General features: G+C 36.6%; 1 protein-coding gene across 8 annotated transcripts; it reads right to left on the bottom strand.

Annotated features, from left to right (window-relative positions):
* Positions 1–373: 373 nt before the first annotated feature.
* On the bottom strand, positions 374–6742 carry LOC121250150 (geranylgeranyl transferase type-2 subunit beta 1-like). Of its 8 annotated transcripts, XM_041149107.1 has the most exons (11): positions 6629–6742; positions 5143–5196; positions 4882–5032; positions 4494–4610; positions 4079–4145; positions 3823–3971; positions 1694–1827; positions 1516–1614; positions 1186–1261; positions 866–911; positions 374–608 (listed from the first exon to the last, which is right to left on the bottom strand). In XM_041149107.1, the coding sequence occupies exons 2-10, from the start codon at positions 5194–5196 to the stop codon at positions 904–906; spliced, it is 855 nt and encodes a 284-aa protein (XP_041005041.1). In that variant the 5' UTR covers positions 6629–6742; the 3' UTR covers positions 374–608; positions 866–903. The 8 variants fall into 8 exon arrangements, with proteins under 8 accessions (XP_041005041.1, XP_041005040.1, XP_041005037.1 ...); XM_041149106.1 differs by having other exon boundaries at positions 374–911; XM_041149103.1 differs by lacking the exon at positions 866–911.
* Positions 6743–16412: the final 9670 nt, after the last annotated feature.

Here is a 16412-nt window from a genome sequence, read left to right as displayed (position 1 = left end):
TATTTCAACTTAGATTTGCCGATGATCTGATCTTTCTCATCTTATATACGACGATGATCCGAGACCATTCTGCAGAGCTGAGGTATCGGCAGCCACGGGTTTGACGGAGTGTATAAGGAAGTATTCACTTTGGTCAGGACAAAAGATTAATGAAGCAAAGTCGAATTGTTTATATTAATCAAAATATGCAGGGCAGATCATATAGCAAACATTGTGGCTTCCATTGAACCATTTAAAAATAAAAAACTAAAATTATGTATCATGGGACTTCCTCTATTAGTTCAACAACGATCAAAATGAAAAACATGTGAAGCACTTAAAGGAGAGTTTGGCGAAAATTGCAAAGTGAAAATCTAGAGAGTTACACAAGCAAAGAGAAACGCCACCTTAAATTGGATGCCTTCTTTCTTGTTGTCAAAAGAATTTTACGTATATGTTCTTTTTCTGTATCAGAGAAACAAAAGGGTACAAATTGCTTCAACCGATGAATAAAGGAAAAGTTAGAAGAATCAGTCATCTGGCAAAGAAGATTCTATTCACAACATCAACAGGCAAAGCATAAGCTGGATCTATAGCTTTCAATCCTGGATATTCAAGAAGGGAAAGTCCTGCAACAACAAAGATGGCCTACTTTCAATCTGATGAATTAATATCTTTCATTCTAAACCTTTACTGTAGAAGAGCAGCAACCTCTGATTTAACCAAAAAAAAAAAAACTGAACCTAAAAAGATATAATAAGAATGCAAAATCGTGTCTAAGGAAAGCTGGATGCAAACTACACATTGAATTACTTCTAGGGTGCACTGGATTTTGAAGCCACCAATTAAAAAGTTGCAATGAGAGGAGAGAAGAGAGCGACCCCACCAAATAAATGGGTGAAACACCTTTGAAGTCTCTTTCCCTCACACACCTAACCAAGCACTCCCAAACGATTAAATAATAAGAAACTAAAAACGCACGATAAAATCATATGCTGTATCAAATTCCGTCTTCAAACTTCAAGAGCCCACATTTTTAAAAAGGTTATATTTAGCCCTTCATGAATCAGGAACATGAAAATGTGATTCAACTCAAAGTTCAGCACGAGAATTCACAACAATTTAAAGATTTAACATGTTCCATATGCATGACTTAAAAAAGTAAAATTGACGAAGTTCAAAAGGTAGTAATGCAGCTTTAGTTACCAGCCACCCCAAAGTATGTATGGTAGACATCCACAGCATCATCTGGTCTATCAGAAATGCCCCCATTTTCTGTATCCTGGATTGTTAACAGACTACAACATCTCAGAGAAACTTAAATCAAACTAAAAGATTTTTTAAATAAAACAGACATCCCAGAACTTGCAAAAGAAAACCCGTTTGGATTCAGAGATGAGTTGAGATGGTTTGTGAATAGTAGTGAGATTTGTGAGTTGAAATTTGTGAATAGTCGTGAATAGTAGTGAGATGACATGATCTCAACTTATCTCTCAATCCAAACCGGCTTGAATTTACAGAGGAGAACATTGAGACCTGGCAATCTAAGATGAACTTAACAAGCTTTTCCTTATTGATCCAGTGAACCCTGTCTATCATAATTAAGCTAGAAAGAACCCACCACGAGTAGCAGACCTAAGGGATGCAACAAATTAGTGAGAAAGTCTAATAAATGTTCATGTGTGGCAAACTGGGTAAATAAGTACACACTTACATCAGGAAGTTTCTCAGGACGGCCATTAAGACCTCCAGATTTAACCTGCCGCTCGCATAACCACCATCCAAGAAGATCCTTGTCAATATGATGCAATGATCCCGTTATAGCAAGTGCACCCACACAACAGAAAACTGCAGTCACAGTGGGTAAAAAAAATTTCACCAGATTCCAAGACTAGATTTGACATTTAGAAAACACAAATGCATTATTGTTCACAGGATTTGACATGCAGACAATAAGAAGGCCTCATTTCAAGTCTAAATTTCACGTGCAGAAGATACAAAGGCAAATTTGTTCAATGTTCACATTTACACAGATTTCTGTGGGAGAACACTAATAGCTACCATTGAATCTAACTGGCTCACAGGGAAACGATGGGAAAATCCACTCATTACAAAACATTAAGGGGCTGGTGGGGTCCAGGCTGAATAAAAATCCACCCAGTATATGCCTGTCTCTGCCCACAATATATATAATAATATAATCATATTTTTTTGTAAGTGAAAATACTATTAATAGAACTAGGCAAATAATAATAATAATATAAATCCCATTTATATGAAATAACAAAAGTTGCAAAAATCTCTGATCCTTCCTCTCTTCTAATTCTACTTCTCTACATAAATTTCACAATCTGGAAGACTGGCACCTGTGAGCTTCATATCCAAATCAACTATAGCAATGGAAGCCAAACAGTTTATTGGGAAACTATGGGAGTGAAAGCGAAATGAACCTCTTCTTCTTGCAATAAATGTGTGTGTGTGTGTGTGTGTGTGTGTGTGTGTGTGTTGTGGTTTATTACGTTGGTGCATCTATGTACATCCAATCTTGATTGGGTAGTCAGGATTCTAGGGTAATTGTGGATTTCAATTTGGATTTTGATTTTGATTTTGATTTCCTTTTATTTTCCGTAACTTGCAGATGAGACTGTTAAACACTTCCTGCCCGAAGCTAGGGGGAAGTAAGGTTTTTCCCCTGCTATGGGAAGTGGGGGCAGAGACCCAAATCCCAGCCGAAGGGTGCAGGTATCACCCCTCAGCCCCGACACTTCCACGAGCACCAAATAAAAAACTCTCTCAAAAGATTTTCTCATAAATTGAAAATTTTTCCTATCCAAACATACCCCAAGCCACTCAAACTTCACACATTACCAGTTTCATACTGAGCACTAGAACAACTTCCACATTGACTTCTGACCTAAAGAACTGACCTTGATTTTAACTCTTAAAAAATGTAAACTTTTTTTTTTCTTTTTTATCAGTAACTCTTAAACATGTAAACTAGTTGCTAATAAGTACCAGCTCAAGGAGCTTGCTCAACATTGCTCACGAGATTAACGAGTGAGCTTGAGCAACCTACTACTAAGTTCATTCACAGCTCATACACAGCAAGAAACTCTGTACAAACGAATCGCAAGCAATGGACTTGCGAGTAAATAATGCGAATGAAACATACATAATATTCACAGACAATTCTACAATACTTCAAATTTATAAGTAGAATCTCAATCTAAGGAACCTCCACTTCAAATATATTAGGAGAAATACATTAGTTATTGTAGATTACTGTAGAATGAGAGCCTAAAGGGAGAGAGAGAGAAGAAGAAATAGATTCCATCTATAATGTATGCTTGGGTAACCATGGCACAAAATCTGCAGTTGGTTGACAATGATGGAATCTAAAAACTGAGAGAATCTTCTGAGCAAAAGTCAAAAGCACTTTTTTAAGAGATGCAAAAGCTGAATAGATTTCCACCCTGGGAGGTGTTTTGAAGATTGTGAACGAACTATGGGGGAATTCAGGGATTTTTTCTTTAGCACTATAAGTTTTTGGGTGAAGAACCTTGTAAGGGATGGGAATATTTGTAATGTTCTGCCTTAGTTCTATTTTGCTATAGCTTGTATCTAGGTGTATTCACTTGTATACATCCTGTGTACTTCGGCTGCCTATTTACTTGGAATAAATTATATTATTACCTAAAAAAAAAAAAAAAAAGATTTCCACCCTGGTAAGAAAAACAAAGAAATAAAGAAGATAGTTGAAGGAAAACACACTAGATTTATCAAGTACAACAAGCCAATATGCAAAACTTCACATAATGACCATGGCTTAAATGTCTAACATACTTTGCCCTGCATGAGACTCCCCACCAGGTGTGCTACCAAATCCGCCATCCAAATTTTTACAACTTACGATGTAGCTCACAGCTTTCTTCACATTGATTTTATCCAAACGATGTAATATTGAGAGACAGCACAGAGCAATATAAGAGAACCTATAGGAAAAAGAACTTTCATGGTAAAAAACATATTCTAACTGCAAAGAAGCTAACTTCCAAAATAATGAAATACCAAATAACAAAGCAGAAGGGGGAAAGAATACCGCGTATCAACTTCACCCCATATGTCCCCTGAAAAAGATCCATCTTGATTTTGCAGCTGAGCAATATCTGACTTGAATGTTAAGATCCACAAGATACAGCTGATATACACCATTTTGTATTATTGTTTAAAATTATCAGACTTCTTGATGTCAAAATCCTTATGAAGGAGCCCATCTATGCCAGTCAACTATCTAAGCAGTAAAGGTAGTGATTCCACCCAACATGTACACAAGTTAAAACCATCAGTTAACTGGCTTGAATATCAGAGTTCACAAAGAACTGTGATAGTTATACTAGTTGCAGCTAAACCGAATTTCAGAAACACAAAGCACTAAGAAAGCATGAGATGGTAAAGAAGATTGCTCGTACATTTGAGCAGTTCCAAAGTTTATCAAACAGAGTGCCAAAGGATACAATTAGTCACCTTCTCAACGTCATGAACATTTAGCTTGTCAAAAAGGGCCAAAATCTGCACGGCACTTAGAGTATACAGTATGTGGGGGTCATGCCCAATGTTACCACCAAACCCACCTGCATAACTAAGTGTATCATCATATGCTCCATTACTATAATCATTATTTTCCATTTTTTTATTGACTTTTTAAAGCTTGTAATGCTAACTGTTAATTAGCTGGACTTATTCACTGGTTATAACCGTCTCAAAAATCAAATATACTCTAAGTGCTATAAGTAGCATAAGTAGGGGGAAACATTGGACAACAAATTCTCAGTCACACTATTAAGTAGCAGAATGCATCTTGATAATGCATTGGATTGAAGAAAATTAATCATCCACATAAACCTGACTCATGCTGGCACTCCATGACCCACGAAACAACCTCATCCACATCTACAGTTTCCAGCTTTCCTAGAAGATCCAGAGTGGTCAATCCCCAGTATGCCCCATTCATTCTCAGATGTTCCATTGCAACAGATATCAAATCGTCCTTTCTCTGAGTATACAAACCCATTTTTATTTAAATGAAAACAGGGTCATGCCAGCAACTCAAGATGAATTCAACTGACTTCCAAAAAAAAATAAAGAAAGATATATGAAACATACCTTTTCAACAGATAAAATGTATTGCACATGTTTCTCAGCTGCAAGCTCCCCCATCTGCCAATTATTAAGCACATTAATTCTAGGACTTTATAATTGGAGACGCCAAGAATGTAGAAGTAATAAAAACTTGAAATCTTATAGTTATTTATATAGAGTCGGTTTCTTTATCTCTTCGAACCTCTTAGAATATCACTCGACCAAGTTCTTTATCAATCATCCATTACAATACAGCTTATTGATGACAAGATTCTAAAATAGGTCTCCAGATTCTCCACTTTGAGAGATTGTAAAAATTAAATTTATGATATAGAAAAAGTAAGCGAGTACAAGCTATGGAATCTTATATAACCAGTTCAAACCTGCCCTGTGAAATTCCAAGAATTGCAAATTTATCCAAGTAACATCTCAGCAGTCAAAGAAAGTGCGACCATAAATTAAGGTTAGATATGAAGCTCAAGAATGACTCATTAGTATTAAAAAAGTATCCTAGCAATATATTTCGATTTTGTGTACAATAATAAGTTCACCTGTCAGCAGTAACAGTAATCTAGCAACGAGTGGAAAGTTAAAGCATTAGAAATGATAGCAAAGACGTACAATTAGGAAATGTTAATTCTAAAAGTGAAATATCAAGGGAATCAAATCATATTAAGAAGGAAAGAAGGCCCACTAAAGTTCCAGCCTTTTGAAAATGCTTCGTAAATCCCATGATCAGCTCAAACTATAAGTTTCAGACACTACATTCATATCGAGAAAAACATAGTTACAAAAATAATATACTTCGTGTTAAATGAATGAAAATTTCTGCAAAGCTTCAAGCGAAAATCCAATAAAATATCATCGAGTGCTCAGGCTCTACATGCTTCTACAGCATGCAGTTCCTGGGGGATATGATATACGGGTTTTTTATCATAAAAAAGGAAACAAATCCCTTTCCACGAGAAGAACAGCTTCCCAGTAACCATTTCCATGAGTTATTCGGACCCCTTTCTGTTGAGAGTTCCAACAAGGATTCTCTGAGGTGGAAATAAAACTTTGGGAGGAAAGCAAGTTGTCTTTCACCAATATGGAAATTGAAAGAGAGTGATCGTCCAATCTCCAGAGCTAGATGAAGAAATAATGAGCTATCAACAAGCACGATTCTTTTCCCCTGAATTTTTTCCAGGAACTGCTTTCCAAAACAAACACAAACACAGATCCCCAAGAACACGGTTGTCTCATAAAATTCCATAGCAAATATTTTCTCAGGAAACAAACGAAGCTTGAGGAAACCCAAAAGATAAATGTGATGCCTTCCGGTTATCTGCAACTTAATTTCGTTTTCATGGCACTGATTTGACTCTATCATGAAAAATTCCTGTCGGCCATTTCTAAGTTCTAATAGATAAGGAAAACCCAGAAAGAGAAAAAATCGAAGGATTTATATGGTAATCGCAATAACTCCAAGAAATAACGTTAAACAATTTTGGAAGGAGACAGAGCTTACGTTGAATCGCCGTTCTAGACTCACCAAGACAGAAGTACTGACTGTATTATCAGACTCTAACAGACTGTATCCAGCTAGAGCATCAGCCTTCGCTTTACCAAAGCCGTCCGTAAAATTGAGTTAAAAGTACATATTTTTTATAAATTTAAAATCATTTAAGTATAATCTGATATTAAATTAGTATAATCTGATATTAAATTACTGAAAATAATAAAATAATATTAATTTTTTAATAATATTATTTTAATTTTTTTTCTTAATCTATAATTAATAATTTTATTTTTTCTTAAATTATTATTTTTCAATTAATTTTTTTCATCAACTTAATTATTTAACAACACATTTTAGAATAAACGTAAAAAATATTAAAATAGTTAGAAATGATATTTTAGAATAAAATATTACTTTTGAAAATTAACAGTACATCTTCAAATATGAAGAAATACTTAAAACTACTGCAACTCATAGTGAAGTCACTATTATTTTACTACTCCAATAAAGATGATTCAATCTCTATTTTTTAAAATTTTGAAAATGAATTGATATTTAACTAAGGCCTCGTTTGTTTTCAGGAAACATCTCATTTCATCTCACTTCATCATTACAACTTTATCAAATTTTTACACAAAATAAAATAAACAATTCAACTTTTTCAAATCTCAAAACAAAAATAATATTAAAAAATATATTCTAATAATATTTTTTTTAACTTTTTAACTTTAATTTCAACTCATTTCATCTAATCTTATTTTTAAAAATAAACGAACCCTAGGACAATACCAATGCTCTTACGATCGATGGATAGTATGGGTAAATCAAACACGAGGAAAGACGAGCTTCGTTTTCAGGTTGAGATGCAATGAAATATCAAATAGTTCATAAACAATAGTTAAATAATTTAATTTAAGATGTCTTATGAGATGTTGACAAAGAAGAAAAGAAAAGTTAAATAAAAAAATTTATAATATTAAAATATTATTATAATATTATTTTTTAATATTATTTTTATTTTTAAATTTAAAAAATCTGAATTATTTTTTACATTTTATTTAAAAATTTTGAAAGATTATAATTATTAGATAATTATTAAATGAAAAAACTGATAATTTGAAATTGAAAATAGCTTGTGTTTTAATGATGTTTAGATATTGAGATAAGATATCATCTCAACATACAAACGAGACCCAATAACAATGAAATGGCACGTGAATAATAATAATAATAAAATAGCATGAATTAAAAGTATTTTGTTGGGTTTGGAAAAATGAGACGTAAAAATAAATAAAAATATTATAAAATTAAGAAAATATTTAAATATAAGTTTTTAATATTATTTTTGTTATCAAGTTTAAAAACTTTGTATTAATTTTTGTATTTTAATTTAAAATTTATAAAAGTTGTAATGATTAAGTAAAAAAATCAAAAATTTAGAATAAAAAAGTATTTTATATTTAATTAATGTTTGATAAAAAAAACTTTTAAAAAGTTTTCATCTTATATCATTACCTAAACGTTGTTAGTTTCTAAAAAATTCTTTAAATTTGCTTATTAAAAGGAAAATCTTTGAATATGTTAAAACATAGCTAGATTTTATTAATTAAATTGTTCGTCATTAAGTTTTAACAACTAAGTGGATGATATATTTTGGGTAGTAATAGGATAGTAACCCTATCACTCTATCCTATCACTACACATTTACTATTCATAATTCATTTCAAATTTTTTATTTTTTTATTATTTTCTTTTAAGTATGCTTTTAACATTTTTAACCATTAAGAAAAAATTAAAAAAATAAATAATTTTACTAATACTCACTTCCTTAACTATTAAGTAAAATAAAAAATTTAAAAAAAATCAAATATAAAATAAGTAGTAAATAAGTAGTAAGAGGGTTGTGACCATATTATTTTCCATATATTTTAGGGTGGCTCTACTGCCACCACAGGGAGCTCTCACTTGGGTCTCTCGCTAGTTTATTAAAAGCACTTACTTAATTATTAAGTAGAAAATAATTAGAAAAATCAGCTAAATCTAACAACAGGAAGAGTAGCTTTTTCCTATATTTTATATTTAAGTTATCCCTTTTTTTAATATTTTAATTATCCAAAAAAAAAAAACAACGAGTAATCAAAATCATTTCATGTTTTCAATCTTTACAGTTTACAACTTGAATTTAAGAGTCGGGCTACTCTGCCGTCTAGAGTAGCCCGCTCTACTTGACCGTTAGTTCATTTTTCAACTTTTTTTTCATTTTTCTATTCACATTTTTTTAATATATTTTAATATTTAAAAAAAATACACTAATACACTAATACACTTAAAATCACTTCCTTAATCATTAAGTAAAATAAATAAATAAATAAAATTTTCCAAGTGGTCAAATAGAGCGGTAACAATAAGTGGGCAAAATAGCTTTTTCCTTAATTTAAAGTGTGTTCCATGATATCCGTTTAATAATTAATTTAATTCGGTAAGGAACACTCACATGTGTGTATGTATAAGAATAATAAATGTAATGACCCAACCTATATTTAAACGAGCGGTGCTACTCTGCCGCTTGAGTAGCATCGCTCGTTTGTACCGCTAGTTACTTTTTGTGTGTTTTTTTTTTTCTTTTCACATTTTTTAATATATTTAAATATTTTAAAAAATAAAAAATATATCAATACACTTAAAATCATTTCCTTAAACACTAAATAAAAAAAAATTGTCAAAGCTGTACACTTTAGTGGTCATGTATGGGTAGCATGCAAGCTTTTCTCCATTTAAATACAAGCCCAAACCATCCAAGGGAAAAGGCCCAAAACATATTGTTTTGAGTTTCTATTTTTTTTACCTCACTTCTGCACCTCACGTTTTTTGTTTCAATTCATTGTCCAAGTTGCTGCACTACTCCGTCTAATAAGAAGACACCACCACGCCAGTAAGTCTTCTTCTCTCTCTTTATTTTCTGCCTCTTATTCCATCTCTCTCTGTCTCTGCTCTCATCTAGCCACCGTGGCCAAGAAAGGTCTATCGCAAAACCACACCTAGTTGCACCATCACACTGTCGTTTACCACCTCATATTTGTTTTGGTAAGATACGTGATCTCTCTCTCTCTCTTAGCTCGTAACCTCAACACCACTACATTTCCCCTCCACTCCGCATACCACTCAACATCATCACCCTCATTTCCCAATGTGATACTGCAATCAACGAGCAGTAGGTAAACGTATTAAGTTTTATAGAGATTTATTATGCATCAACCACTATTCACTCTAGAGGTGAAAATCGACGCGTTCAATGCGGCTTTTGGGTAAAATCGAGACCCCACCGACGTTTTCCATGAGAGCTCATCACCAGTCAATTGGGGGGAGAAAATCGATATTATCGGTCTCGACGTGGTGCGATTCGATTCTTTGGTCTACTGTCGGCGTCTCTGTGACAGATGAGGGATGTTGCGTCTGCTATCCATTGTCAAGTGAGAGTCTAATTTGCGTTAGTGTTTAGGGTTGCAGAGGAAGAAGAAGAAGAAGAAGAGGAAGATGGGGGCTTTATTAAACCTAACTCAAAATGATGAGCGCTATTTTATATTCTTTTTTTCTTAACTTCTACTCCTTTAAGTGAAACGACGTCGTTTTCTATACATCTGTTCAATAAAAAAATAGACTCGATCTGCCGGTTCAGCTGTTTCCGAGGGGTTCAAACTGACGTCGAACCGTCGATATCAGTTTTCCCTCAAATCCTCTCGCCCGCCAACCGGTTCCTTACTGATTTCGTGTTCCCGCAGCCAGTCTAATTGGTTCCCTGCCTGTTCTGGCGATTCTTGTACACCCCTAATTCACTCATACACCCGACCCATACCTAGAGCTTTTTCATAGGGTGTAGCGCTATTTTTCATAGGGTATGAGGATACTATTCAAAAGGTGTAGGGTGGTAAATAATAGCTGATTAAAAGAATTTTTAATCCGAGGCTAGGAATTTTGGTAAACCATTTATTTTCACCTTTAAGTTTACTACGACAAGAAGCCTTATCATAACTGAATTAGTTCCAACATATCATTTATTCAAATTTTTTATTCATTTATCTTGCAGTCTATTTAGTTTGAATTTATGTTTATCCACACTATTGCTTTACGTGTATATATATATATATATCAAACTTCTATACATAAAAATGAATAACAAAAAACATTCTCCAAATTACATTTTGTCATGGTATCAAAGAGTTGATCTCTCTAATAAAGGCTGACAATCCCTCCAACCCTTATTTCCTGCACACCGATGATAGTCTCGATGCTGTTCTGGTCTCCCATACGCTCACTGGCAACAATTACTCCACATGGAGTCGCTCCATGCACATGGCCTCGTGTGCCAAGAATAAAACTGGTTTTATTAATGGATCTTTATCCAAACCCACTGACCATTCTGATCCCCTGTTTGAACCTTGGTCCCGATGTAACAATATGGTTTTATCCTAGCTTTTAAACTCCGTTTCTAAGGAACTTGCATCCAACATTATCTACATTGATATTGCACATACTATGTGCGCAGACCTCAAAGATCGTTTTCTCAAAGTAATGTTCCTTGCATTTTTCAACTTCAACAGATCGTCTCTTCTTTCTCCCAAAATCAACATTCTATCAGTACATATTTCACATTACTAAAGGATTTTGGGATGAGCTCAACAATTTCCACCCTCTGCCTTCATGCAGGAACAAATCATATATTTCCTCATGGGACACAATGACTTTTTCTCCAATGTTCGAGGCCAAATCTTATTGATGGATCCTCTTCCACCTATCAACAAGGTTTTCTCTCTGGTTTGCAGGAGGAACGCTAGCATGCCATGCCATTTCCTTCACTCCTTCCATGGTTACTGAACCTGCAACCATGCTCACTCATAGCAAGAAATCTCCCACGTCCACTGGACCTAAGCGTGAGAGACCCTTCTGCATTCACTGCAATATTCATGGTCACACCATTGATCGATGTTACAAGCTTCATGGCTACCCACCTAGTTATCAGTTGCACAAGCCCGCTCCAGCCCCTGCAACCTCTGCTCATCATGTCTCTGCTCCTGAACCACCATTTGAGATTCTTGCTCTTCCTTTACCAAAGAACTGTGTGAACAATTATTGAGTCTTCTCAAACCAACATCTACACAACCTATGGCAAACAACATCATTGCAAGTAGTTTCACACATTCCACAAGTCACCTTTTAGGTAATCCCTTCTGCTTATCTACTTCCTCATCTACCTCTTGGATCATTGACATCGGAACTACTGACCACATGGTCAACTGCCTCTCTTTACTATCTTTTGTTACACCCATATCCACTTCTGTCAACTTACTTAATGGTACATCGGTACCAGTTACTCATTTTGGTATTGTTCCTCTTTCTCCTACATTCACACTCACAAATGTTCTTTGTGTATGTTCATTGTCTTTTAATCTAATCTATGCTAGTAAACTTGCTTCCTCACTTCATTGTTGTATCATTTTCCTCTCTAATTTCTATTTTATACATGTCCTTCTGACATGGAAGATGATTGGTTTGGGTAAACGATAACATGGTCTTTATCATCTCCTTCCATTTTTTGCATCCTCTACTGCCGCTATCTCTAGTTCATCTGCCACACTATGGCCAACGTTTGGGCCATCTTTCTTTTTCCCGTTTATTTTCTTTAAATAAAGATGTATTGAATGCTTCTAGTTTTAAACAAAGCCCATTGGCAAAACAACATCGATACCATTCTCCCTTAGTCAAATATCATCATCTTTTCCATCTAAACTTATTCAATGTGACATATAGGGTCCTATGGCCACCTCTACAACTGCTAGTTCAAAATATTTTTTAGTATTGTCAATGACTATACATGGTGTACCTAGCTTTACTTCATGCCTACCAAATGCCAAACTCGCCCACATTTACAATCCTTTTTAACCTCATTAACACTCAATTTAACACAAATGTTAAGAAGATCCGTAGTGACAATGGCCCTGAATTCGACATGCCTAGCTTGTTTTCCGAAACAGGCATCATCCATTAACGTAGTTGCATTGCCATACCTCAACAAAATGGTATCGTTGAACATAAACACTAGCATATTCTCAATGTAGCTCATGCACTTCGCCTCCAAGCACATTTACCTATCTATTTTGGGGGTACTATGTTCTCACCGCCACATATCTTATCAATCACATTCCCACTCCTCTCATTTAAGGTCGTTCCCCTTATGAAGTCCCTTTTCAACGCCAAACCTTCTTACTCACACATTCGAGTATTTGGCTGCCTCTACTACGCCTCCATACTTGTCCTTCAATGCCACAAATTTGATCCTCGTGCACGCAAATGCATCTTTCTCGGTTACGCTTTTGCTATGAAAGGTTACAAGCTCCTAGACCTACAAATTAACCATACTTTCATCTCTCGGGATGTCATCTTTGAGAAACACATCTTCCTTTTTGCTCCTATGGCCACATCTAACCTTCCACCCGCAGCTCAATCCTTAGTTCGACCTCAACTTACCTTCACAAATGACACCAACCACACAACACCATCTCCTCCTTCCTCTTCTCCTGCACCCATTCCCTTGTCCTCTCGCTCTCGTCGTGCACCTCAGTACCTTCAGGATTATCACTACCACCTGCCAATTTTCTTCATCTGCCATCTCTTTCCATGCAGATTGGTTCCACACCCTCAAGTATCTCTCATCCACTTTCCTCTTATTTATCTTATGACAACTTATCACCTCATCATCGTGCATTTTCTATTACTTTGTCATCTCACCATGAACCCACATCATTTCGTGAGGCTGTGAAATGCCAGCAATGGCGTGATGCCATGGCAGCTGAGGTAAAGGCTTTGGAAGATAACAAGACATAGACTCTTACTTCTCTTACTCTTGATAAGTGTGCAATTGACTGCAAATGTGTATATCGCATCAAACATAAATTCGATGGTTCAATCAACATCACAAAGCACGATTAATGGCAAAAGGGTACACCCAACAAGCTGGTTTGGATTATCATTAAAATTTCTCACCTATTGCTAAGCTTGTTACTTTCATATGTTTACTTGACATTGCAACTACGCACAACTGGCACCTCCGTCAATTAGATGTCAACATCGCCTTCCTTCATGGCAATCTGAATGAAGAAGTGTATATGGCCCTTTCCCCTGACTTCACTCAACGGGTGGGAGCACATTGTTTTCCGCCTCAAAAAATCCCTATATGACTTGAAACAAGCATCTCACCAATGGTTTGTTAAATTTTCCTCTGCTTTACTTACTCATGGCTTCCACCAATCTCATGCAGATCATTATCTCTTCACTCGGCACACCACTTCCTATTTCATTACACTACTGGTCTATGTTGATTACATTGTTATAGCCAAACAATTCTGCAAGTATTGATAACTTAATCACCCACTTGAACACTATCTTCAAGCTAAAGGATTTCGAAAACTTAAAGTACTTTCTAGTCATGGAAGTTTCCTGCTCCAAACGGGGTATCTCATTATGTCAACGAAAATACACACTTGACATCCTTCAAGATGCAAGTTTTGTTGGTCTCGTCCTTCTCCTTTTCTCACACCTCGTGGGCAGGGGCTCCTGTCCGACTACCGAGAGGCGGATTGGCCCTCCGGTCAATCCGGCCCCCACCAACGATGAAAAAGTCCATAGATCATAAATAAAAATAGGAAAAACAACAACAAAAATCTAAGACCAACCAAAAACAACAACAAATCTACAAATCCATCTCTAAAATCTACAGATCTATCATCCAATAGTTACAAACCCAGATGGAAAAAAAAATAAACTTAAAAAAAATCGTAACAGCTCCGACAAGACCACAGTGTGGCTGTCGATTCTAAGTAAAGAACCATGGCGACGAATGGTCGTGGGTCTTTTTGTAAAACCCATGACCATTCGTGGCCCATGGCTCGTAGGTATCGGAGATAGTGTCTCATAGTTACAACTCACAAGTTGAGGAGGAGAAGGAGGAGATGAGACTTAGAGAGAACGAAAAGGGAGAGAGAGAAGATAAGAGACGAGATGAAGAGAGAGAGAGAGAGAGAGAGAGGATTCTAGAAGGCCTAATGCCGGCAGATCAAGGCCCAAAACAGGCCCTGTTCCTGCTAGTGTGTTTTTTCTGCTGGTGAGGGCCTGCACCGTATCATTTGATGGTCGGGGGCACCAGGACCCCCAAGCAAAGTGCGGCCGATAGGGTGACGATGGCAAGACCCTGCCGCGCACCCCTAACAGTAGCTAGCATTGTATTAAGATTTGTGTTTACGTTTGGATCACATGTTGTTTAGCATTCAATTGCATTAAATGTAAGTTGGGCCTCATGTAATTATCATGAAGTTGTTTAGTGAGATTCACCTTCATTTCTAGAAGCGTTGTTTATGTTTATTGATGTTGGAAAAATCACAAAACAGGCCGGAAGAAGAGAAAGAGTCATTCCTAGCCCACTAGGTCGACTTGGGCTTTGATCAATGTTGTTTGGAGTCCCCGACAGTGTTCCGGTGCGGCTGTACGGTGGCGTGTACGTCCATTGAGGTGAATGGAAAACAGGTGCAGAGAAAGTAAGAGTAAGGGACACACAAATTTACATGGTTCGGTAATGTTGTCTACGTCCACGGGCCTTTGGGGAGGAAAAATCCACTATAATATACTTGTTTACAATCTCTCATGGCCTCTCATTTTTCACTATACAAAGAAAGCTGGAGCTCTTCCTGCTGGAGACGATGTCTTCCTCGAGAGGTTACTAAAAAAGAAGAAGATCCCATTTGGTCACCTGGTCCCTTACTTTTATCTCACTCCTCATTGCGTGTGCTTACCTGCCATGATGTGACCAGTCCCTTGGCGTGTCTGTCAGCAGAGGTGAGGCCTGACCCTTGGCATCTCTGAGCATCCCTTCTTTTCTCACTCTTTCCTAACACCCTTCTCTTACTCTCCTGACACTCTTCTCTTACACTCCTAACCCATGGTCCTCTCCTGTCTCCCACTCCCCTCCTCTCTATTTCATTTTCTAGTGTGGCTTGGTGGGCTGGGCTTAACCTTCAATAGGCCGGATGTTTTATCCTCCACATATGCCCGTGATTCTTAAGGGCAACTTATTCTAGCAAAAGATAAAATATGCAACATAGGTCTTCAGTAAGAAAAAAATTTCAAAAATGGGTTCTCTGTTCTCCACTTCGCTTATGTTAAGCAATAAATGCCTCCAATGGCAAATTTAGGCAGGAGGTGTACTCGATCGCGTGAGATGCGAGTGCAGAGCTCAGACGGGAGGTGTACTCGACGATGTATGATGCGAGCGCGGAGCTCAGACGTGGAGGGAGGTGTACTCGACCGTGTATGATGCGAGCGCGAATCTTAGATGAGGTGGGAGGTGTACACGACCGTGTATGATGCAAGTGCGGAGCTCGGATGTGGCGGTAGGTGTACTCAACCGTGTGAGATGCGTGTAGTTTGGCAATGCATCGTTCTTATGTTGATCATCGTTGAAATGTGTATGTTCGTTCAATATTTTTGTTTTTGATTTATTCTTAGTGTTGGAGTTTGTATGAGTAACCCCCGCAAAGCGGTCAGAGAGCCCCTCGACCCCCTGGGTCCACCTTAGGTGGTTGCTAAGCTCTTCGGCTCATTCCCGGAGGTAACCTGCGCTAGGCAGTTGTGGAGCACAGAGGCCTATTAACTCCGAGCTCCACAACTGGCAGGGGTTCTATATCGTGGCAAGTCTAGAGACTCGGCTTGTAGCATGAAGGTCGGCAAGTTAGGGGACTTATGTCCA

Source organism: Juglans microcarpa x Juglans regia, chromosome 2D (assembly GCF_004785595.1).
Source record: "Juglans microcarpa x Juglans regia isolate MS1-56 chromosome 2D, Jm3101_v1.0, whole genome shotgun sequence".
NCBI classification, from domain to species: domain Eukaryota; kingdom Viridiplantae; phylum Streptophyta; class Magnoliopsida; order Fagales; family Juglandaceae; genus Juglans; species Juglans microcarpa x Juglans regia.
Note: the sequence above shows the minus strand (reverse complement) of the source record. Positions and strands in the feature narration are given on the sequence as shown.

Excerpts from the sequence above, each read along its gene's own strand:
- LOC121250150 (XM_041149103.1), bottom strand. The coding sequence starts at position 5,196 with ATGGGGGAGCTTGCAGCTGAGAAACATGTGCAATACATTTTATCTGTT. Across the intron at positions 5,033-5,142 it reads ACATTTTATCTGTTGAAAAG|AGAAAGGACGATTTGATATC; the intron begins GTATGTTTCATA and ends TTGTATACTCAG. Across the intron at positions 1,615-1,693 it reads GTCCTGAGAAACTTCCTGAT|GTCTGCTACTCGTGGTGGGT; the intron begins GTAAGTGTGTAC and ends TGCATCCCTTAG.